The sequence below is a fragment of the Vipera berus genome, assembly GCF_964194415.1.
Source record: "Vipera berus genome assembly, chromosome: 3".
Lineage (NCBI taxonomy): Eukaryota > Metazoa > Chordata > Lepidosauria > Squamata > Viperidae > Vipera > Vipera berus.
This window is the reverse complement of record NC_138204.1, coordinates 145,681,703-145,707,304: the sequence shown is the minus strand read 5'-3', so window position 1 is coordinate 145,707,304 and position 25,602 is coordinate 145,681,703. Positions and strand designations below refer to the sequence as shown.

The following is a 25,602-nucleotide window of genomic DNA, read 5'->3' as shown; positions in this document are numbered from 1 at the left end:
TTTCCAGTTGCCGACCCCTGCCCTAGGCCTAGCATGTTATGTAAATGCTGTGTTGCCAATTCTTACCTTATACTATAGTTTGGTAGGCTGGAGGGCACTATCTCAAAAATAAATCACCAAAGTGCTGTGTCAAGCTACAAAGACCTATTGTTATTAGGACTGCAATATTGTTTCTAGCTTGCCTACAGTTGTGAGGGGGGAGGGAAGAGCTTGGGATCCACAGGTGTTTCCTATCAGTGTGAGAGCCGAAGCCACTAAAGAGATGTTTTGGTGAACCAAAGTTTTTTTCTCATAATAATTGCTGGAAGATTAATTGGACAATGTGACCTAAACTTTCAGAGAGGCAGGGAAAGTTTTACTCTTTTAATTATCTGTTTCCCACCATATTGCCAGAGCTAGCTTTCCTTCTATCATACTGGTATGCTATGCCTAATAAAGTTTACATTAGAGATTGCCCAATGGTGGGATTCAAATATGTGAAGAACTGGTTCTCTGTGTGGATGCCACTTCCAGAAGTCCATTCTGGGCCTGGGCAACAAAATATTAGCTACCGGTTCTGCCAAACTGGCTGAATCCCACCACTGAGATTGCCATGTCTCTGGTGTTTTACTTTGTTGGGCTTTTCAGCCCAAACCTGCTTTTCCCACACACTACCAAACATCTCCCTTGAGCTCTGGACAAAACATTAGGCTGCTCAGAAATTTACAAAACTAATGGACCTTCTTCCTAAGTAGTTGTGGGAGGTAGGAAGGGAAGATGAAAGGGGCCTTGGAATGAAAACCGTCTGGGTTGTTAGGAAACAACAAAATCTCCATGAGTGGTTCACAAAGCAAAGCAAGGAATATGACAAGATGCTAGCATCTTTGGCAAACACATCTTTTTGCCTGGTATTTGTTAGGAATATTTGTATTTTATTTTTGACCAATAAGCTGCTGCACCTATTAATGGAATGGTTGTGTCTAGCTGGTTTTTTTAGGGAGAGCTGGGCTGTAACTTTTCAAGGATTTCCTAATGCCTGGCATGAGCTGCTAGTTCTGTGTGTTCTAGAGACAAGCAATTTATTTCTTAGCTTTTTTTACAGGCCTAGGGGAAAAATAATTCGCGACAGAGATGAAGGCAAAGCAATAGTCTGGAGTCTTTAACGTTTCCACTGAAGTAGGATTTCATGCATGAAAGGATAGGAGCTCTTGCAAATCTTCTCCAGCGCATTATTTAATACCATCCAATGCATCTATGTTTCCTTTTATTAAAATTGGGTAGGATTTCAATATAACCCTTTTCATGCATTCACTTGTAAGTAATGAAATTTCTGCCCAGGCTTCTATTGTCAGCATGTTATCTTGCCACACACATCAATCAATATCTTCTTTTTTTCTGAAAGGAAAAGATATATTATTTTAACTTGTTCATATGCAGATTTGCAAGTCCAGGACACATGTGCAACATATGTAACCAAATATCTTGATTGTACATGTTGATTGAGAATTCTAGAAAAAGTATCCCCAAATATTTGGGGAATCATTAGGCTGAGAAGAGCAAATTCAAGAAACATTAATATGTGCAAATTCCACTTGTAAAACAAAACATAGGGAAGATTTGTTTAATGTGTACCAGGGCTTCAAACCATAAAAATTCTGTCTTTAGATCTTAGAAATATGAAACAATCACATAAAAGACATTTTACCATTTTTACAGAATTTAGCCCAAAATAGGAACTTCATCAAAGAAAATAATGATATATCCAAGTTCTGGTGGCTTCCTTTCTTCCTTATATTTCCCTTTGAATGTTCCTTTATTTAGGCCTAGTTTGGGTACTGAGTTGCACTCTGTTCAAATATGGTTTAGTAGTTTGCAGGTTAGAAATGAGGAATTGGCTCTCCCTATGAAGGCGGGTTGAATCCCGAGTGCCGCGTAACAGAGTGAGCGCCTGTTACTCGTCCCAGCTTCTGCCAACCTAGCAGTTCGAAAGCACATAAAAATGCAAGTAGAAAAATAGGGACCACTACAGTGGGAAGGTAACAGCGCTCCATGCGCCTTTGGCGTCTAGTTATGCCAGCCACATGACCACAGAGACGTCCTCGGACAAGCGCTGGCTCTTCAGCTTTGAAACGGAGATGAGCACCGGCCCCTAGAGTTGGAAACGACTAGCACGCATGTGCGGGGGAACCTTTACCTTTACCTTATGAAGGTCATATGAGAACCAGTTTGGTGTAGTGGTTAAGGCATCAGGCTAGAAACCAGGAAGCTTGAGTTCTAGTCCCACCTTGGGTATGAAACCAGCTGGGTACCCTTGAGCCAGTCACTTTCTCTCAACCCTAGGAAGGAGATAATGGCAAGCCATTTGTGAAAAACCTTGACAAGAAAACTGCAGGGATTTGTCTAGGCAGTTTCAGAAAATCAGTCATGATTGAATGGAAGAAAAAAGGTTATACAACATGCAAAGAAACCTGTGCTAATAATTAGAAAACTCCCTTTTAGCTTTAAATCAAGGTTTAAAGATCACACAATTGTGTGCAAGTTTGTGTTCTCCAGAATTCTTTCTAAGATAAAATGCTACACAAAGCAGAAAGAAGGGGAAAAAATGGTTCAAGATCTAAAGCGCCTCCACACATGCTTTCTGTGCCAGTTTGAACATACTCCAGATCTTTGTGTTCTCAGTATCAGCTGGATTTCTTTCCAGTTTAAGAATAGTTTAAACTTAGCCTAAAAAAATAAATAAATCCTATGTCTTCATTTCCCTCCTGGAGTTCTTTGAAGGAGCATGCAAGCCTAATTATTTTCCAAGGATATGCTTGATTATTCAGACAAAACAAACCCAGAAAAAAACTAAACAGGTTTTTTTTTCCGTTTTGGTCTTCATGAGAGAACATACTTTGGGTGTTTTATTCTTCCTTCTCTCTTCCATTTTCCCCCCTCTTGTATGAGAAAGAAGCGAGGGAATTCAGCTTGCTACAACACCTTCAACGCTCATTCATGCTGGGAGAGCAGAAGATGCTACCTTTCAAGGTAACACAGAAATATCTGTTGACTGGATTCAACCATCATTCTAAGCCATAATGTGATTTGTTCAATCAGCCAGAGCTAAACAAACCACAACTCAGTATAATAGGTGGAAACCAGGGCTTTTTTTTCTCATAGACCGCTCAGAACGGAGTTCCGGTACCTTTTTTGGATGGAACCTTGTAGGGTAGGCAAGGTGGTTTGTATGAGATGTGTGAGTTCCGGCACCTTTTTCTTTTACAAAAAAAGCACTGGGTGGAACCCACCTTTAGTTATAGCTCTCTAGTAGAAGGATGGGGGGGGGGGGGAGAGAAAAGCTACAGTTTAAAAAGGCTCCTAATTAGGTGCTGAGGTGATCTTAGGCCTCTCAATGGCTGATAGGTTATAAAACAACCAGCTCTTCCCTCCCCAGTTTAAGCTGAATTTCTTTTTCCTATTGTTAAAAAGTTCTCTACACGAGCCATACTGATTCTGCCACCACTTTCTGCAAGTAGTGAAATTGAGCTAATCATTGCCAACAATAAATAAAAGCCCAAGGCCACAGGGCTGCATGCCAGTCAGCAAATAAGTACAGCGACCCGTCCCTCGACTTGAAAGGTGGATGAGGCCCACATTCTGCCTTCCCCACTCCACACCACACCAAGGGGAGAATTGGGAACTGCTTCTCCCATTGACAGCAATGCTTGGTGGGAGAGGCAGGGAAGCTAAGGGAGAGCGCTTTAATGAGGCCAGAGGGAAAACCCTGTGTACTTCTACCCCCTCCTAATCTGGAGGAGAGGCACTTTGCGCATCCCCGTCCTCCTTTCTCAGGCATGAAAGGTGAGTGTGTGCAAGCATTCATGCTAAACTATCTGTGTTAAGAAATCAAACCAAAGGATGCAGGAGGCTAGCTCTCATCGGTTCCATAACTCAGCCATATGCTGAGCCATAATGTTGCTATGGGAAACAAAAAGCCTCAGTATGCTGCCTGAGGTTCAAATCATAGTTGTTTGGGGGACCATAATTCTGCATTTCCCTACTCTGGGGTACATTTATTTTTCAAGCAGCACATGGCTTTGCATTCTGTTTGTGTAAGAACGGGCCACTGATGGTTTGAATTCTGAAGACAATTCTTTCCAGTTTGCTGATTTTTCTGCCGTGTCTCTTGAAAGTTTGCAAGTGCACAGAAAATAATCTGATAAAGACATTGCCTGGCTTTTCTTAATACCAGTAGCACTTGTTAGAAATATTCATTCAGCAGCAGCCCCTGTTATAAGAAACACTCCTGCACATACGCAGAGTGGTAAAAGAATGCTGGTTACAGAACATGGTGATAAAAAAAGAAAATGTTCATAATTTGCTGATTTAAATATATAGACAGCTCACCCTGCAGGCATTTATTATATTTGAAATTTAAAAAGTAAGCTTTTCTAGAAATATATAAGATGGGAAAGCCTCAGTTTTATTTAAATTTCATCCTGGAGAGAGAGAGAAAGACAGGAAATTCCCTTGATCTCTTAAATACAGAGACTCACTCTGTATCTGACTAACCACAGACTACGTGAGAGACAGGCTCAGTGACAGCCTGTGGAGACCTCTTTCCTTTATCTTGTGCTACACAGTGATCAAAAAGGCTCATTGGTGCAAAGAGATTGCATAAAGAGGTGCCATATGCAACACCACACTTATTTCTGAAATGTGTCTGGAAAGGTAGAGGCTTTCAGCATGAGGCAATGTAAAAAAAAACTGTTGGGTATCTTGATCCAGTCAACTAACATTTCCTTTATCTCTGTTGCCCTCTAATGGTCATCTGGATTTGTGCAGCTCATACTTTGAATAATTGGAATTATAGATAATTTTAAAAGAGCAGCTAGCCTGACCACCTTAGTTATATTCTCCTAATTTATAGCTGAATATGATAGGCAATCATATTTTGGCTTCATAAAAATTGACTGGGTGACCTTGGGCCTCACATGATGTTGTGGGGAAAATAAGAGGTGGAAGAAGTAATAGGCATGTTTGCCATCTTGAGTTATTTAGAAAAATAATGGAGGCAGATATTTTACACACACACACACACACACACACAGAGAGAGAGAGAGAGAGAGAGAGAGAGAGAGAGAGAGAGAGAGAGAGAGAGAGAGAAAGAGAAAGAGAGAGAGAGAGAGAGAAACAAGCTGTGTGAACTCACAGAACTTTGTGGTAAAATTAAGGTTTAATGTACTTAAGTTTGGATGTGCATTTTGTGTAAGCATCCTCAAGCCCAGTGGTTTTCAACCTGTGTTCCGTGGACCACTGGGGGGGGTCCATGATGTCATCACAGAGGGTCCACAAAGGCTTGAAGAAATGTTATGATATAAATCTTGAGTGATGTCTTGAGTGGCCATGGACATATAAGGGGTCCATGGTTAAGAAAAGGCTGAGAACCACTTCTCTAGCCTGTTAATGGAAGAGGGAGTCCACTAATCCTCGCTCAGATACTGAGTTTATATCAAAACTAACATCAAATTAAGGCCTAATTCTGACTGAAATGGTGATTGATGTAGCAGAAGACAAATAAAAGTTTTTCATTTTTCTTGAAGAATTGGGCCATGTTTATTGAACTAAGAAGGACGTTCTCCTTATTGATCAGCCTACAGACAAAAGAACAATCTCCAGTGAAGTATTTTCTAAATCTAGTTTGAGTGCGAACTTTGTTCTACGTTTTAGATGTACCCGAGTCTACTTTTTAAATACTGTGATTTATTATTGTTATTATTATTATTGTTGTTGTTATTATTATTATTTTATGCTAAGCCACAATAATGTGCACAATGCCTCATTCCCAGGCAATCAGGGAAGCCAGATTAGCTTAACAACCCTCACAATTCATGTAATAACTGCAGTCATTTACTTAATAACCAGGCAAAAAAGTCATCACTTAACAACTGTCTTGCTTAGCAACAGAAATTCTGGTTCTAATAGTGGCTGTAAGTCGAGGAGCACCTGTAAAAAGGTTTGAGCATCCTTTCATGTTGTACTATTTTGGGTTTGGCTCCAGACACTTCTATTTTTGGAATCTGTACTTTCTTTGGTATTATCTATCAATTCTCCCACTGGAAGGAATTCTTGCATCATTCTATTTTCTGGCTCCTAAGCTTGAGGCAGCCATTATTCCCCCACCCCCAAATTTCAGCATCTTGTTCCTGCAACTTGTCTCTTCTTTATCTCCCCCACTTCCCAAACAATTCAGAAGCAATATACAACCACATCAGAGTTGCTGGAAGAAGCATTGCTTTCTTCCAAACCTGCTGATGTGCTAGCATTTTGCTTTTACAACTCAACTGTGGCTTTTAAATCAATGATGGCAAGGCAGCCGAAACTTTGGAGGATTTCAGTGCTTTTGTTTATAATTAATCTTCCCTTGCATAGGTTTTTCCATCATAGGTATTGCTCAGATTTATTTTTTGTTTGCAAACTTCTGGGCAAACATATCCCCAAGCTTTAACTGAAAAACATGGGGTGGGGAACGCGCGTGGTACGTCGTGCCGAGTGGCACAATTGGTGCGATGAGCCTCGTGGCCTCCTGCTGCGACTGGCGGCAGCGGCACGATGCGCCACATGGCATGCAGCCACAAGAAGAACTTGGGCAGCAGCGTGACAGGCGTCGGTGCGTGGGACGCCTGGCTGTGGAAGTCCTAAGGTAAGCGGGTGTGTGGGGCAGCTCCACACTCCTTCCCTAGCTTGATTTTTTTATGTGTGCGCCTTGCCACAAAACTAGGGCTTATTTTTGGAGTATTGGGTGCATGTGTAAAAATCAAGCTAGGGCTTATTATCGGGATAGGTCTTATTTTGGGGAAAACATGGTATGCATTGTGCCTAGAGGAGGGAACAGGTAGATTAATTTCCTTTTTTGGCAATACATGGCCTTTATAATTATGGTAGAAAATGACTTGCATCACTTTGTTTTAATGGGTTTGAAATTAATTCTTTTTTGGCAAGATCTAGGAACCAAATGATTATTGTATTCGCATTTGCCTCCACAAAATAACAGAGAAGCTTTTTAAATTGTGGATAGAGCTTTTGCTTTTTAGGCAGGTGTATGCACTAATTTTATAGAATTTGAGATTTCACTAACACGTTTTGTAAATTTCTTCATACTTTGCAAGATGCAGAGGTCAAATTAGTCGTCAGAACGTGCCAACGTGTAAAAAACATAAGAGGTAGCTCTCCCTATGACAGGGGTGTCAAACTCAATTTCATTGAGGGCCGCATCAGCATTGCGGTTGCCCTCAGGGGGCCGGGTGGGTATGGCCAGGGTGGGCGTGGCCTACTGGGTGAGCATGGCTAGAGTGCATATGGCCTACTGGGTGGGCATGGCTAGCTCTACATCGTTCGCATCAAGGGTGCCTATGGGGGCCTGGGCAGGAGTGGGACAGATCTGAGGGTCTCTGGCAGAAGGAGGGTCTCTGGGCCAGGGCCAAGGCAGTGGGGGCCGATCCCTCACTGTTTCCAGGATGGTTTCGCGGGCCACATGAAACCACTTTGCGGGCCTGATCTGGCCCCCGGGCCTTGTGTTTGACATGTCTGCCCTATGAGATAAATGGACTTCCTGAATGTTGAAAATGTGGGTTTTATAAAATAACACAGCATGTGTCTGTTCTCCCTGCTTTTTACCCTCAACCACAGAAGATATTCAGCTATGTCTATATTTGTTTTTTCTATTCATTACAAGGACCTATGATAATAACAGCATGCATTTTTATTTGCCTGTAAAATATATATTTCATCTAAAATTGCATAGAAATAAGATGCTGCTCAAATCCTTTCTTTGATGATGGCCTTATAGGAAATAGCATTCCCTAACAGGGAGCTCTTATGGAACTGCTTAACATAGCATGTCTTCATGCAGGGATTCTGGAATTAATGGTAAATATATTTTAGAATTTACTCCATCCATACAAATGTCTCAACTGGCATCATACCTGATTACATAAGTACAGGTAATCTTCGACTTACAACAGTTCATTTAGTGAATGTTCAAAGTTATGTGACTGAAAAAAGTTATTTACACATACACCTGTTTGGCATCCCCATGGTCATATGATCAAAATTCAGATACTTGGCAATTGACTCATATTTATGATGTTGCAGTGTCCCGGGGTCATGTGATCACCTTTTATTTTTTATTTATTTTATTTTAATTCCATTTATATCCCGCCCTTTTCCGAAGACTCAGGGCGGCTTACAAGCTTAGCAGTAGCCTTCATTCTATGTATATGCCTGCTTATTAGGGCTTTCACACACACACCCCAGCGGCATTATTACAAAGTCAGCTTAATTGCCCCCAACAATCTGGGTCCTCATTTTACCTACCTCGGAAGGATGGAAGGCTGAGTCAACCTTGAGCCTGGTGGGATGCGAACCTGCACTAATTGCAGGCAGCTGGTGTTACTTAAGGAGGCATTAGCCCACTGCTCCACCAAGGCTCTATAATTTTATGACCATCTGACAAGCAAAATTAATGGGGAAAGCCAGATTAACTTAACAACCATGTTAAATTAGCAACCACAGTGATTTATGTAACTACTGTGGTAAGAAAAATCGTAAAAAATGGGGCAAAACTCACTTAACAAATGTCTCACATAGCAACAGAAATTTTGGGTTCAATTGTGGTCATAAGTCAAGGACTACCTGTATTCCAGAACTTTTCTCTTTATATCTTCATTATGGCAAGCCTCAGATTCTCGCATCTAAGATCATTAAATTGGGATCAGTGTTCTTCTTCATATTGATATCTTCCTTTGCACCCCTCCTTATGGAATTCGGAAAGATTACATCAGCTACTTTCATCTATAAAATTCAGAAATCTTAATTGGCTTGTAAAGGTGAAGAAGATAGGTTTGCTTGTGCAGATAGTTCATTTTGCTGAGTTAATGACTGAAAGCCAGATGTCACATCATACATAGGCAATTTTTGGAATCAATGGGAATTTTTGATATTTGAGACTTTTGCGTGCATAGTTGTGTTGTGACAAATACAGAATTATATTATCTCAGTTATGTTTTATCTGAGGTTCTAAGCTTATATATCATCTTAGGCTTTAATACTCAAATTTTATCATGGTGTACAGGAAGGTTGGCAAATCAAGACCCAGTACCCCATGACGGGGTGAGCTCTCATTCTTGTCCCAGCTGTTACCAACCTAGCAGTTTAAAAGCGTGCAAATAGATAACTTTGGTGGGAAGGTAACGGCAATTTGTACATGTCAGTGTATAGTCATGCCAGCCACATGACCATGGAAGCATCTTCGGATAACACTGGCTGTCTCCACTAAGAAACAGAGATGAGCAACTGCCCCTTAGAGTTGGACACAACTGGACAGGGGAAGCATTTACCCCTTTTTAACCAATTATCTAATCTTTTCTTAATTATCTGAATGGTCTTTGTTTTCCAATGGGTGTTGCAATTTTGAGATGCACAAAGATATTTTGGCAGAGTCTGAAAAAAAACTAATTCTAGTACAGAACTAGAAAATGGGCTGAACAGAGTTTCAAATTAAACTTTAATTCCGCATAACTTTCTGATTCACAGAATTTTACAAGAGCCGATGTCATGACTTCATTTTATAACTGTCATGCATTTTTTCACTTTCTCCCTTCCATATTCTTATAAAAATAAGGGGAAAAAGTGGAATAAACTTCATTTTTGATATATAGTGCTAGAAATATCTTGGGTATCTTTGCTTTTTTCCCCCAGGGGGAAAAAAATCTATTTGGAGCAGATTGCGATTATCTACACTTTCTAAAATATGCAGGATCAATTAACCATTTCCTTTTAAAAATACAATTACAACAATAAAAACTAACACAAACTTAAAAGGAAAAGAAAAAAAGAAGGTGCAGAGAAGCAAAAATAGAAAGAATAGAAAAAATAATATAGTATTATAAAGAAAACTAAAACAAATATATAAAGAAATAACTTTCCCTTTTATCACAATAAATATAAACAATTCTACCACTTTATTACCTTCTCTTAAAATCCAGCAAATGATATTTTCTTCCCATATCCCATTTCTTATCTCTAACGAATCCATAAAGCCTAGTTATCTCAGGAAAAGTCCATTAAGGGTTACCAGAGATAACACACACACACACACACACACACACACACACACACACACACACACACCATTAATTAGTTATCTAATATATATTCCTTTAAAAAAACTTTAATAAGAAATATATTAAACGTATGGTAGACATCTTGCAGACTACAGGGCTCTTCCGTAACTCTTTCTGGTATACACATGTGACCACCCAATAATAATAATAATAAAATAATGGGATAATTAGACCAATAGTTCATCTGACTCAATGTTTTCTATTGACTGAATTCAGTTTCTCTAGAGTTTAGGTCAGGGGTCTTCAAACTTGGCGCTTTTATGACTTGTGGACTTCAACTCCCACAATTCCTCAGCCAGCCCTGGCTGAGGAATTCTGGGATTGAAGTCCACAAGTCATAAAAGTTTGCAGACCCGTGGTTTGGGCTATAGTTGAATTTGGGACTTTTTGTAAAGAAAACAGGCACTCTTTTACTGAGAACTTTTATTTCCTATTTTTATAAGAAGTGACACCATAGTCCAATCACACCTTAAATATTCAGAGGAAAATAGACTGGATTCTTCTTCATCGCATGCTTGAGTTTCCTCCTTGCATTCTGGCTGGCAGCAGTGAACTCTCTGAAGTAGACTGAATAAATCCTAAATGCAAATATTTGATACAAGAGCATCAGCTTTTAGTCAGCTCTTCACTACTGCTAAAATTCAATTAGGAGGAAAACTATTGCATAAACTCCAGCAGCGGAGGTAGGATAGTATAAAACCAAGCAACGCCATATTTCAAAGAAAAGATTTCAAGTCTTTTGAGGGTCATAACTGACTCCCAGATCTTAGCTATATTTACTTAGTTTGTGGAGATGAATCTTCTGGCTGTCTTACATTCTCAGCTGGAGGCAAAGCATCCAGACTCCAGAGGTGCATCTACACATGAACATCAAGGGTTTTCAAGGAGGACGGTGTGGATTCTTGGAACAAGCACCCTGTCCTGTAAAAAAGAGGCAAACTGTGAAATTGCCCTTTTCCGCACTGCATCTGTCAAAATCAAGTTAGATTCGATTTGAAGACATCTGGCCCATGGAGGAGCAAGCTGCTCCTTCCACATGGTTTGGATTGCAGTTCTGAGGATGATTATGAGAATTATCATTCAAAACATACGTATATGGAGGGCATCTGCTTGCTTATCCCTGTTCAGGCACATTAAGCTGAAGTAATTAAAATACACACTTCTTCCTTCTTTCATAATGCCATTCAGAAAGAGAGTTTAGAGGTAAAGCACATGGCATTTGTGATTTCGCAGTCAACAGGAATGAAAAAGCATAGAAAATGGAGACCTAAGACCACCAGCCCATTTCAGGCTAGGTTAGGCAGCTGTAACCAAGCTGAGGCTGCGATAGTGGTGAATATCTGTAGCTCAGGTGTAGGATGAGGCTGGAGGTTCGTTCTCCAAACTTGTGGGTTGGTTTCCAAATGTTTCATTACCAGGCTAGGTAACATCTTCAGTGGAATTTAGGGAATGTCAGTGTTGGTGTCCTGCTTATAAGGGCTTCATGTGGTCAGTAGGTCTTGTGATGGGAGGGTCACATCAGATGACAGTCTTGTAATGGGTCTAGTGATGGATCTTATGATGGGTCAGATGTGGGTCACATCAGGTGAAGGTCGTGTGAAGGGTCTTGTGATGGGAGGTCATGTTAAGTGAGGGTCATTGGGAGGTGAAGTGCTGGTTGGGTGGTTGCGTGGGTTAGTTTAATTTAATAATATTTGCATTTGTATACCGCCCTTTCCCTGAGGACTCAGGGCGGTTTACAGGGAATTAAAAATCAAAACATACAAAAGTTAAAACCAATTAAAAAGCATTAAATTCACCCTGTACATTAAAACCCCAGTTAAAATTTTCTCCTCAGCCTGGGCCCGAGAGCTCAAAGAGCCAGGTCTTCAGGCCCCGGCGGAATGATCGGAGGTCGGGAGCAGTCCTCAGCTCTACCGGCAGCTGGTTCCAGAGGGCAGGCGCTCCCACTGAGAAGGCCCTATCCCTGGGTGTCACCCGCCGGCAATCTCTCACCGGCGGAACCCTGAGCAGACCCTCCCTGTGGGAGCGCACTGGGCGAAGGGCGTTTGATGCCGGCAGCAGGTGTTCCCTCAAATAACCCGGACCCAGGCCATGTAGGGCTTTATAGGTGATAACCAGCACCTTGAATTTCACCCGGAGGGCAACCGGAAGCCAATGCAGCTCGCGGAGTAGAGGTGTTACATGGGAGTATCGGGAAACCCCCATTACAACTCGCGCGGCCGCATTCTGCACCAGTTGAAGCCTCCGAGTGGTCTTCAAGGGCAGCCCCATGTAGAGAGCGTTACAGTAGTCCAAACGGGAGGTCACAAGCGCATGAGTGACTGTGCGTAGGGCGTCTCGGTCCAGATAGGGACGCAACTGGCGCACCAGGCGAACCTGTGCAAAAGCCCCCCTGGTCACGGCTCCTATGTGATCTTCAAAATTGAGCCGTGAATCCAGGAGGACGCCCAAGTTGCGAGCCCTATCAACGGGGGGTAACACCTCACCCCCCATCGTTAGAGGTGGAATAACTTGGTTAACCCGAGACGCCGATATGCACAGCCACTCAGTCTTGGCGGGATTGAGACGAAGCCTGTTTCTCCCCATCCAGACCTGAACCGCCTCCAGGCACCGGGACATCACGGAGAGGGCATCACTGGGTTGGTTCGGGGTGGAAAGAAAAAGTTGGGTATCATCAGCGTACTGGTGATACCCCACCCCAAAACCACGAATGATCTCGCCCAGCGGCTTCATGTAGATGTTGAACAGGAGGGGCGAGAGAACCGACCCCTGAGGGACTCCACAAATGAGAGACCTCGGGGCGGATCTCTGCCCTCCTGTCAACACCGACTGCGAGCGGCCCTGGAGGTAGGAGGAGAACCACCGTAGGACGGTGCCTCCCACTCCCAACCCCCTGAGACGCCGCAGCAGGATACCATGGTCGATGGTATCGAAAGCCGCTGAGAGATCTAATAGGACCAGGACAGAGGAGCAACCCCTGTCCCTAGCCCTCCAGAGATCATTCACCAGCGCGACCAATGCCGTCTCCGTGCTGTGTCCGGGCCTGAAGCCCGATTGGTACGGGTCCAGATAATCAGTTTCCTCCAGGAACAGAGGGAGCTGATGCGCCACCACACTCTCAACAACCTTCGCCAGGAAGCGAAGGTTGGAGACTGGACGATAGTTGTTTAAAACAGCCGGGTCCAAAGCAGGCTTCTTGAGGAGGGGTCTCACCACCGCCTCCTTCAAGGCGGCAGGGAAGACACCCTCCTTCAAAGAAGCAGTTATTACTGCATGGAACCAGCCTCGTGTTCCCTCCCGAGCCGCATAAGCTAGCCAGGAGGGGCACGGATCCAACAAACAGGTGGTGGAGCTCAGTCTCCCCATGATCCTGTCCACATCATCAGGGGAAACAGGGTCGAACTCAGTCCAGATAACGTGCTCAAGACCGCCTGATTCCTCCACATCAGACTCTGCCCAGTCAGAGTCCAAGCCGGTCCGGATCCGAGCGATTTTGTCCGTCAGATGATGACTAAACTCCTCGGCTCGTCCCTGCAAGGGATCCTCCCTCACCTCCTGGTTAAGGAGGGAGCGAGTCACCCTAAACAGGGCGGTCGGGCGATTATCTGCGGACGCGATAAGGGCGGCAAAGTAGTTAGAATTCGCCGTCCTTATCGCCGCAAGATAAGACCTTATGAAGGTTCTTAACTGCAATCGGTCGGATTCGGATCGGCTGGATCTCCAACCGCTCTCTAGACCTCGTCTCCGACGCTTCATCTCCCGGAGCTCCACAGAGAACCATGGAGCCCAACGGGATCTGCGCCGAGTCAGAGGTCGCATGGGTACAACACAGTCGAGTGCCCTGGTGGCAGCCGTTTCCCAGGCCTCCACCAGAGCATCGACTGGGCTGTGGGTAAGGGTGATAGGTATCGGCCCAAGCGCCCTCTGGAACCGGTCCGGGTCCATTAGGCGCCTGGGGCGGAACCACCTGGTCGGTTCCGCCGCCCAGCGGCGGGGGATGGCATGACGGAAAACCAGCCTCAGGAGGTGATGATCTGACCATGACAGAGGGGTGATGGACGGAGAACCCCCTCCCAGATCATCCAACCACTGTCCAGACAGGAACACCAGGTCGAGAGTATGATCCCCCTCGTGAGTAGGGCCCTCAATAACCTGGGTCAGGCCCATGGCTGTCATGGAAGCCATGAACTCCCGAGCTAACTCCGACGACCCCCCCAGTGATGGCAGGTTGAAGTCACCCAGGACTATAAGCCTGGGGAACTCCACCGCCAACCCTGAGAGGGTGTCGAGCAGCTCAGGCAGGGCTGTTGCCACACAGCTGGGCGCCAGGTATGTGAGCAACAAGCCCAACTGAACCCGAGGACCACATCTCAAGAGGAGGGATTCACTCCCGGCCATCTGGACAATGGTGGCCTCCCGGGGACACAAAGTCTCCCGAATAACCACTGCCACCCCACCACCCCTGCCCTGAGCCCGTGGCTGGTGCAGCACCCGGAAACCTGGCGGGCATAACTCGGTGAGAGGCACCCCTCCCTCCGAACCCAACCAAGTTTCCGTGATGCACGCTAGATCCGCACATTCCTCCTCGATCAGATCACGGATGAGGGGAGCTTTGTTAACTACGGATCTAGCGTTAAAATAGACCAACCTGAGCTCAGGGGCCTGATCACCCTCATCCCCGGGTAGGAGGGTGCTAACCGGAGGGTCGGAGCGCGCCACCGCTCGGAGATAGCGGGGGCGCGATCCCAGATGTTGATATGGCCCTCCGCGCAAACACCTGCTGCCATACCCTATCGCCGTGGGGATTCGATGCCCCACCCCCACATTCCCAGCGCCAGCAGCCACCTCCCCCGACCCCGTCCCGTCGGGACCTCTAACAGGTCCAGACTGAGTGCCGGTTACAGATTCCTTCCCCACCCTCCCCTTCCTCCCCCTCCCTAACCTCTTAAAATAACCGGCTAAGAATCTTATCAGGGGCCTCTTAGCGCGTCTTAACTCGAGGCCCCTGTCCAAGCCCAACCACCTCTCGGAGTCCCAAAGCTTGGACCCGTCATTAAGGGGAGTATGGAAACAGGCGACAGGTCGCGCCCATGAGGCAGGAACCGCTCTAAGTTGATGGTCGGTGGTTGGTTTTGTAGTTGATTTGAATTGTCAGGGGTTTGTAGGTTGTAGGTCAATGTGTGTGTTGATGGAATTGCTTGTGGAGTGCCAGACTTCGATATAGTTGAGGTTGTTTGAAGGTTTCCAAGCCAGCCAAGCAAGGACATCAGTGTGTGATATTCGAAGATTATGTCAGCATACAAAAACTTTCTTATGAATCTTTTCCCTTTAATTTAGTAATCTGTGCAAGATAAGTAACATTTCTTTCAACAATGCTTAAGATAAGGCATTTGAGTAGCCATATCTGCTGGTTTCTCCCCCCTGCCTTCCTTTTGTGATAAGTGAGCAGTAATTTATGTGCGTTTGTTCGAGCATTTCAGAAATAACTATTTCTCTACTTATAATATGGTTCTAATTATAAAACTAGCTACATACCTATCTAGAAGAAAACTAAATTTAATCCCCATCTTTTTTTATTTGAAGTTAAGCAAGGATTTTAATTGGGCTTGGATGGTAATCTCCCAGGCTTGCAAGATGTTGTCTTCTTCAATTTTCCTCTAAAAGATGAGCCCTTGACATGGATATCCATCTCCCTCTCCATCTCTTCATGGTCTTTGGTCCACCCTGGGACACTTCTTCCAGGCCACCCGGAAGCGAATAAGCCTTCAACACCTTCAAAGCTGCCTAAGCTAACATTGCTTGTCAGCCATCTATTCCCTTCTCTCCCTTTTCCTAGGTTTTAAGTAAATATTCTCTTCCTGCCAGCACTTCAGCTTCCTTTCCTTTGAGGAAGTTTCTGTCTCTGTGAGAGGTTTGCTGTTATCTTCTCAGCCTCTGCTTGTCAGAACTGTACGTCTGTATTGTCAAGTGACAGGATGGCAGACAGTGCTTAAGAGTTGCATTCTGTTACAGAGGGCCTGTAGCAAAATGTTACTTAGGGAAGACTCCTGTTCAGAGTGTCAACAGACAGCCATCTTCAAAAATGTTCCTTTCCACCCCACAGTATCCTCCCCATGTGGCACCCCTCCTCTTTGTCCGTCTCCAGAATATTCTTTTTCAATATTCAACATTTGAATATGCTCAATCTTCGCTGAGTTGTTTTTGTATTCTCTCCTCTCCTCCTTTTCGTTCCATTGCAAAAAAAGGGCTTCTGCCTCAGTTAGAAACTAAACATGCAAGTTGTTAAATGAGGTTAGTACAGTATGTGAATTAATGAAGCATTCTGACATTTCTGTATATCTCACCTGTGCTTAAAGAGGTAAAATGGCTTGAATTGTTGAATTGATTTATTTAAAATATTTCTTAGCTGCCTTTCAAGACTATGGGTTTCCCAACAAGACATAAACTTATGGTTAAACTCACAAAGCATCTATGCCAGATCTTATGTAACCATTTTTCATTCAGTAAATTACAAGCAGCTTTGTTCGATACATAATGTACTTGCATTGTAAAGTCTGATTAATTAACTACAGGTAATCCTTGACTTACAACCATTTCTGTAGAAACTGTTTGAAGTTACTGTGGCACTGATAAGACTGATCAAAATTTGGGCGCTTGGCAACTGGCATGTATTTATGATGGCTGCCGTGTCCAAGGTTCATGTGGTTGCATTTGTGGCCTTCCTAGTTAATGGGGGAAATTGGATTTGCTTAACAAATGCAGGATTCCATTGACAAGAGTTTTTCTTAACAAACTAAAAAGATTGTAAAATTCAGCATGATTCACTTCACCGCTTTACTTACCAATGGAAAGACTGGTCCCAATTGTAATTGTAAGTTGAGGGCCAAGCATACCATAACACAATATATTTTGTTAAAACCCAGAAAAGTACATAGTGTGTAACTCCAGCCTATTTCGTCACTTCCTCAAGTTCATTCTGTGTCATATTGATTGCCCTGCAAGAGGAGTTTTCTGTTAGCTCTTGCTTTGGATTTCTAATGTGGTTGTGTTATACTGAATTGTGCTGATGTCAAGATAATGTGTTTTGGCAAATATGTGAAATCATGTAACATTTCCCAATGCTGCTTGTAGTTCTAGTTTTTTGGAAGCCAATGATTGGGATAAAGGACCTGGTAAAAGTTCACCTCCCTTTATCTGAGACAATTATGCAACTGCAGGAAAATAGAGAAAAGAGCAATCCTGAATCTTTCATTATATATCTTATTTATGCCCTTCTGCATCTCAGTCAATAGCATATCTTTGAATATAATAGCATAAATCAAATTTATTTCTATAATAACCATTGTTGGAAGTAACCATGGCATTTGATTCCAGTATTTTTTTTCTTGTAGCTTTAAATAAATCAGAAAGAGAACACTCAAAGCAGCTTCGTAACTCTTAAAATTATTTGAATATTCTATTTTGTTGATATAGAATTTGAAGGCATCAGGGGCACGTGAGAAAGAACCACAGATTAAGTCGTACACCATCTTAGTTGTGACAGTTTAGATAAAATATTTGATTCTCCTGGATTTTGCAAGTTTTGAATTTTTTTTCAGCATAAATCTGAATCAGTCACAACTATTCTATCTATATATTGTCAGAGTTGTTGTCTTATTGGAGAACGTCAGGAATAATGAGCCAAAGAAGGCTGAACGTTCTTTGTGATAGGCTTATACAGATAGTCCTTGAATTACAACTGATCACTTAATGATGTTCGAAGTTCAAGGGATTGAAAAAAGTTACTTAAAACTGAACCTTAAATTGTGACTGCTGCAACACATCCACAGTCATGTAACTACAATTTGGGCCCTTGGCAATCAGCTCACATTGCGGTGTCCCATGGTCCTAGGATTGCATTTTGCAACATTTTCAGTCATCTTCTGGAAAAAAAATCCATTAGTTAAATTGGATTCAGACTTACAACTACGTTATTTGCTTAAAGACCATGTGATTCCCTTAACTGCAATGACTTGCTTAATGACCATCATAGAAACGGTTGTAAAATCGAGTCCGGTCACTTGCTGGCTTGATTTACTACTGCAATAGCTTACAACCAAAATTCTAGGCTTAAATGTATCCATATAGCTTCTTTTTACATTCTTAATGAATGTATCCTCTATACCAGGGGTCTTCAACCTTGACAACTTTAAGACTTGTGGACTTCAGCTCCCAGAATTCCTTAGCCACCTTTTCTAGGCTGGCTGAGGAATTCTGGGAGCTGAAGTCCACAAGTCTTAAAGTTGTCAAAATTGCAGACCTCTGCTCTATACCAATATGTGCATTATTCTAGGATGAAGAACCAGATGCCAGAAGATATTGTCAGGCATTAAGTATTCAACGGGGTATAGTTTAAAAATAATTATGATGCCTTTTACAAGGTGCAAAGGACATACCAGCAGCATGACTCCTCTGTTGTAAAACTGGACCTATATTGTCAAGACATAAAAAGCTGACTTTTATTCAACTATTTCCAGAAGTATGATACGATCAAATATTGGATTAGGTACCATATTAAGCATTTGTGTGTAATGACATCATTTTGTGCAAGCACTGTGGATTCTTCCCAATATATTTTGTTAAGTCGCGGACCCATACATTACACATTTCCTTAGTTTTAAGGTGAACTGCTACACTGCATTTTTCAGCAAGTTTCTAGAACTACTGTCCCTGTTGTAATAAAAAAAATGTTTAATAATCAGGGAACATGTTGATTTTTCTGAGCAAGGAAAATATCTGCCTGCCAAGGAAGATCTGTGAGTCCATTTAGAAGTTGATGCTTTTCGGAAAAGGTTCTGGATTGTGTTGATGGATGGAGCACAATCAATATACTGTAAGTACAGTACAGAGTTGTCAAGTCCTTTGAGATTTCAAGGTTGTCCCATTTGATGCAGATGCTGCCACCACTAAAAAGAAATTAAGATCTTTATAGTTAGCATAAGGGACGCGGTGGCTCAGTGGGTTAGGACGCTGAGCTTGTCGACCAGATGGTCGGCAGTTTGGCGGGTCAAATCCCGAGTGCCGTGTAGCAGAGTGAGCGCCTGTTACTCGTCCCAGCTTCTGCCAACCTAACAGTTCGAAAGCATGTAAAAATGTAAGTAGAAAAATAGGGACCACTACGGTGGGAAGGTAACAGCGTTCCGTGCGCCTTCGGCGTCTAGTCATGCCGGCCACATGACCACGGAGACGTCCTTGGACAAGCGCTGGCTCTTCAGCTTTGAAACGGAGATGAGCACCGGCCCCTAGAGTCGGAAACGACTAGCACGCATGTGCGGGGGAACCTTTACTTTTACCTTTTTATAGTTAGCATACAGAACATTTAACTAACAACACCCCTCCTTTTAAATATTATGAATTGAAGAAAAATGATAAAATGCTAGTATACCCAAAGAAACAGAAAGCAGAGAGGGATTCCTGGTCATCATTAAATGCTTTTTGTACAAAGACTCTAAAACCTTTTGAGATTTAGTTTCCTGTTCTTTCAGTGCTCCCTCAGTCCCAGATCGTTGTACACCATCTAGGAAAAATATTTCAAATACATTTTTATGGAACAGAGATGGCTTACTGTAAATATAGCAAACAACTTCAAATCAAAGTTACTTATACTCTTCCTTAGTGGGAACCAGTGTCAGAGGAAGAGTTTGCTGACCTTATTTCAAAAGTAAAATCTGATAAGGCTTACACCCAGGGTATATAACTATTGAACTTCTTAAACAAAATCTAGATTGGTGGGGTCCTTTATTAGCATCCCTGTGTGCTGTAATAGATCATTTTGACTTAACCTCTTCAAGCTGGAATAAGGCCATAATAGTTCCCCTATATAAAAAGAGAGAAACAGAAGACCTTGTCAATTATAAGCCAATTAATTTGTTACCATTCCTGGGGAAAATTTATGCTAGACATTTAAATGAAAAAAATAATCTCTTACCTTGAGGAACATTTTATTTTAACAAATGCTCAGGTTTTAGAAAAGGCAGATAAACAATTGGTCAATGTTTTACATTAGGTTACCTGAAAGGCAGATTATTTGTTGCTTTAATAGATTTTAAGGCTGATTTTGATTCTGTTAATAGAAATAGAACCAAACTGGGCTAAATTAGACAATTCAGTCCAGGACAGGCATCTCACATATTTAATATAGACACTATATTAAAATAGTTAGATGTAACAGAAAAGGTTTACTTGTAGGTGATATTATAATGAATAAAAGTGTGAGACAAGGTTAAATTCTGTAAGTAATGTAAATTCTACAGTATTTAATATTTGTGCTAATGATCTGGAGACTACATTACTTTAGGCTGATGGCCACTGCCCATATCTAGCAAAAAGGAAAGTGTGCTTTGTTATATCTGGATGATGCTGTTCTACTGTCACATACTAAACTGGGCTTGAAATGCCTACCTGGGGCACTAGTTAAATATTACCAGAAAAACAATTACAAATCAAGTATGATAAAACTGAAACAGTCAAAAACTGCAGCTGGAAAATTTAAGCTTATCTGATAACAGAAGAAGAGATTTTAGTTATTTGAGCATTTTAATTAATCATGCTCTATCCTAGCAGCAAAATTGCAGGGCTGTATTTCTGAAAGTAAAATCTACTACTCCTTTGACAAATTCTGCCTCCCGAAGGCTTCACTGATTTGTTTAGTTTCTGCTAGAATTTGTTTTGTAGATTTACTTGGAGAAATGGGGAAAGAGATAGAAAAGAGTGATTTATTATGCTACTCCCTTGTGATCATGTTTGCTTTTTTCTTGTATGATCCTTTAGTTTTCTCCAAATCCACAATCAACACCCTTTTATACTTATCTTTCCTTGATTCTCCGCCTGTTTGTTTGACCTATAGCATAATCCTTGCTAGGTTTCAATGTTCAGTAGGTCAACAGTCAACCTGGAGATTTATTAGTAGTAAGTTTTAGAATTAAGTTTATCACATTTCTGATGCTAACAATAGCGGGGTATGAGACCAATCAAGAAGTTCATAATTAATATTCTGAGATCTTCAATTAATTACTACCTTTCTTGAAACACTGTGGAAATGAAAATATACTTGTAATGTGATTCTTAGATTTGATGACATAATTGTATGGAAAACCCTTCCTTCCCCACAACATTCTTTTCTTTCTTCAAATGTTTCCATAAGTTGAAACTGGGGATTCATTTAAAAACATGTGGGAAGGAAGATAAATATCTTACCATCACAGTCAAACCACACAATGGGATTTAATATTCATCTTGACAACACTATTTCTTCTGTAAGGACAGAATTAATCTCATTAAGTGTTATTACAAGTGTAGGAAAACAGTTTGTGGTGAAGGCAGTGAACCAAAAAATGAGATATGTAATTGTAACATATCATCAGAAAAAGGCAATTTGCTAATGACTTTTGTTGTGGTGCCACACCATTTAATTATCTAATGTTGACTAATTCAGATTTCCCCTATAGTTGCAATGGTGCTGTGATTTTTAGATTTCTTTTATTAATGTCATATAATCCATTTGAACTGGTTGGTAGTCACTGTGAGGATTCTTTGCTTTGATTCCTCAAATGAGATGAATATGCATTTCTGTTTATTCCTTCCTATTTAAAAGCATAGAAATGGATTTATTATATTGTTTTTCACCAAATATATGCTAGCCTCTTCTCACAAGAAATACATAATCTTGAAATCTGCAGTCAATTAATTGATCAAAGGGATTCTGGGCACTTTTTAAGAGTTATATTGAACACTAAGGAGACTTACCGTCCTCCACTGTAAACAAAACAAAAATAACATCTATCATTACTATTTGGCTGCACATTTATTTTGTGGATAGTAAACAGTAAATTTGGAATTATTCTATTGTACAACAAAGAGTTAATATATGAAAGCGCTCAGATTTGAGTCTTTTCTATGATGGTATAAGTAGCAAGGCAACGATACTTTTATGGATTGCTTATCACTTATGGTGATCTGAACTCTTGCAGCCTAAACAAATGTGGTCGGTTACAGACAACTTGGAGAACTGACAGAATCTGGAAGACAAAATCCCTCATACACATTTGGAGCTAGACATTAGCTGGATTAGTCTAGTAAAATCGGCTGAGGCTATATCTTGGAGAGGTTCAAACCTGCGAATCCTAAGGAAAGGAATAAACATTCTCTGCAGCAACAACTTTGCCACATGAGGTTTGGTTGGTTGATAAAAGCTGTCAGGGACATAACAGAAGGCTGAATAAAGGTAGTGATTAGGGCATCTTTGAGAGAAGGTGGTCTTCCTGCCTTGACAAGGACAATGCCTGCCTATCCTCAAGAAGCCATTATTGGAGACAGCTACTGTATGTCACCAGTTTTCAGGTTTTTGAGAAGATGATGGACCTGCAATAGAATCAAATGATCTGGACACTCTTCATTTGTCTTCTGTACAGAGTAAGGAAGAAGATAGGGTCCAAAGTTATTTAAAGTTCAGAACATCCAAATAATGTTCAGAAAATCACTCATATAGACACCTTCCTAATTCACTGAACTATAAGAGGAGATACAGCACAGACAGACTTGCAAAAATCTGTTATTACAGCCAATATCAATCAAGGTAATTGTAAATATATCATTTCATGAAACTGTGAACTGGTGAAGCTACTAAAGCTGACCATTTCTGACCTGTTGTAGTCTCTGTCCCTAAAGAATGTCAACATCAGGGACTCCAAAGGGGAGACTTCTTCATATTGGCTTCCCTCCTTTGGAATAGTCTACCCCTAGAGTTAAAATGGCTCCTTCCTTGCTATTTTTCCAGTGAGCCATTATGATCTTGCTCTTCAGAAAAACTGTGCAGGATATTATACAGTTGAATGGCTCCAAATGTCTGGTGCTGAGTACTTTGGAGAATTAGTTGACTGTGTTGTTGCTGTAGTCAATATGAGGAGAGAGAAAATAAAATAATAATAAAAAAGGAAATAGACTCTATTGACCTTTATTTTCCAATCTTCTTGTCTGTGAACTGGGAAGATTTAGACATAGCTGTATTATAGTATTTTCTCTCAACTTCCTACCATGGTAGAAGGCATTGGTCACCAGATATTTAAAATCCTAGATTTTTAAAATCTGTATGTGACACACACACACCCAAAAATCAAAGAAGCACTAGGCAAAACTAAAAGACTGTTGTATGTAATGATCTAGCCACCATCTTTGTCATCTGCCAAAACAGTGGGAGGTCTAAAGAATTTGCATGTAAAATACATCTTTAAATGCAACTACTGTACTATATGACTTTTGCATTCGAATGATTAAAAGAGAGGTTTAGTTGAATTTACAAGAGCTATTTGGAATAAATATTTCAGATCCCATCACCTGTCTTATATCTGTAGTTGCCATCGGCTTTGAATTCTTTCTCTGAATCCAGTTCTGACTTGAGTTAAAAACACCTTGGTATTTTCATAATCTTGTTTTGGGATTATTTTATGATATATATGTTGCACATCCAGTGTAGATACTGTATACAGACTGTTCTAAAGGCTCAGAAAACCTATTGTTCATTGTAGTTTACAGTTATATTCCAGTGTAGTTATATTTTCCATCCTCCAGTCTCTGTATAACCCTTCAAAGGATTAGTATTAATTTGCTTCTCAAATGAGAATCAGATGGAGGAAAGCTAATATGAGAAGTGGAGAAGATTAATATTCAATTGAATCCAGAACTTTTTCAGTTAGGATTGATGAATAAACAGATAGAAAAAAGCCATATATATTTCAATATATCATTACTCTACTGTGGCAAGATTATTAAATGCACAAAGATGGAAAGATTCAGCACCGTGTACCGCAGAGGAATGGTTGATAAAATTGACAGCACTTGCTGAGAAGACAAACTAATTTCTTCAATTACAGAAAGGACAATATCTATATTTATCGGTGATTGGAAATTTCTTATAGATTTTTTTGTGTAATTTTTTTTTTAAAATGAACTTATGATGTATGGTTTTATGCTTGGACAGGATAGATTGTAGAAAGAAGAGACGCATGATGTAACTTTAGAAAGTTTAAAATATAATTGTACTTATAACTGCTGTGAAGAGTATCAGAAGTCACTTCTTTATATGTTTCTCTTTTTCCTACTTTCTTCTACACTTTTTCTTATTGCACATTTACATTTTTCTCTTATTCCTCTGTTCTATTTTAGTTTGTATCATTTCTTATTATTGCTGTTGAAACTTTTAATAATTTTTTTTAAAAAAAGAGAGAAGTGGAGCAGAGCAAGCCTTTAAAAGTCTCCTCTTCTTTTATGATGACTGTCATGTTGCAGGCATGAAGGGAGGGGTTGGAGAAAGGGAGTGGTGGGGCTGGAAGAGACCATATATAGCATTTGCTCAAAGCCTATATTTGGCCAGAGTTTGCTCTATTTGTGAAACTGAGGAGAAACAAGACACACAACTTCTAAGACCAGGTATATTTATTCTAATGGTTGAATTTCAAAGTGCTGTTAATTACTGTAAAAATATTTTGCATGATTGCTTGAACTGGTGCTTGAGAACAGTTGATCTCAGAGGAAATATTTTACGAGCAGGCTGTAATAAATTGTTGAAAGCATTTTCAGGAAGCCTCAATATACATACCATAATTGACCCAGGAATTGTGAAATCCAATGAGTTTCATGTTCATTTTTTTCTGCTAGTTTATGTAAGACCAAAGAGATAGCATACTTAGTTGATTTTTTTTAAGTTGCATGCTTTTTTAAAAAAAAATTGAATCCCTGAGTGTTCTGGATATTACTAGAAAATTGACAAGGTTCTTTTCTCAGTTTTTTTTTGTCATATATCAATGTAAGAGAAAATTTTTGGAGTATTTTTGTGACATTAGCTTGCATCTCTTTTTCTACTCTTTTGTTTCCTGTGATAGCACGATCAGTTTAATGTAGAGATGGCTTGTTTGCATTAACTTTTTTTCCTCTTTGCATCCTTTATGTAGGGGAGGCAACAGTGAGATAGCTACAATGTCAAAACCAACGGCCACTGAGAGTAAGAAAACTCCTGCTGCTTTGAGTGGGCGAAGAGCTGTCCCACCCAACGTTTCCAATGCAGAAGAAGATGAAGTACCTGAAGTAGAGACAATTGGTTTGGTGCCAAGGGCATTTAACAGAAAAGGTATGACAAATCACACAATTTAGAACTAATCAGTACACCTGAGAGCTTTTTTTCACCTTCCCGTCAGTCATACTGTTGCAAAATATTGAATCTCAGACAGAATGCAAGTCTGCGACACCTGCTTTTTCTATTAAAAAGTAAATGTAAAGGTTCCCCCGCACATGCGTGCTAGTCGTTTCCAACTCTAGGGGCCGGTGCTCATCTCCATTTCAAAGCCGAAGAGCCAGCGCTTGTCCGAGGACGTCTCCGTGGTCATGTGGCCGGCATGACTAGACACCAAAGGTGCACAGAACGCTG

At 41.2% G+C, this 25,602-nt stretch overlaps 1 protein-coding gene across 2 annotated transcripts in view; it reads left to right on the top strand.

Annotated features, from left to right (window-relative positions):
* The first annotated feature begins 24,552 nt into the window (after positions 1–24,552).
* The window catches only part of F13A1 (coagulation factor XIII A chain), a 127,728-nt gene continuing 126,678 nt past the window's right edge, over positions 24,553–25,602 (top strand). For both annotated transcript variants that reach the window (XM_081324191.1, XM_081324190.1), the window contains exons 1-2: positions 24,553–24,608; positions 25,130–25,305. In XM_081324191.1, the coding sequence (XP_081180317.1) occupies positions 25,155–25,305 (151 nt within the window). In that variant the 5' untranslated portion in view covers positions 24,553–24,608; positions 25,130–25,154. The remainder of the gene's footprint in view (positions 24,609–25,129; positions 25,306–25,602) is intronic.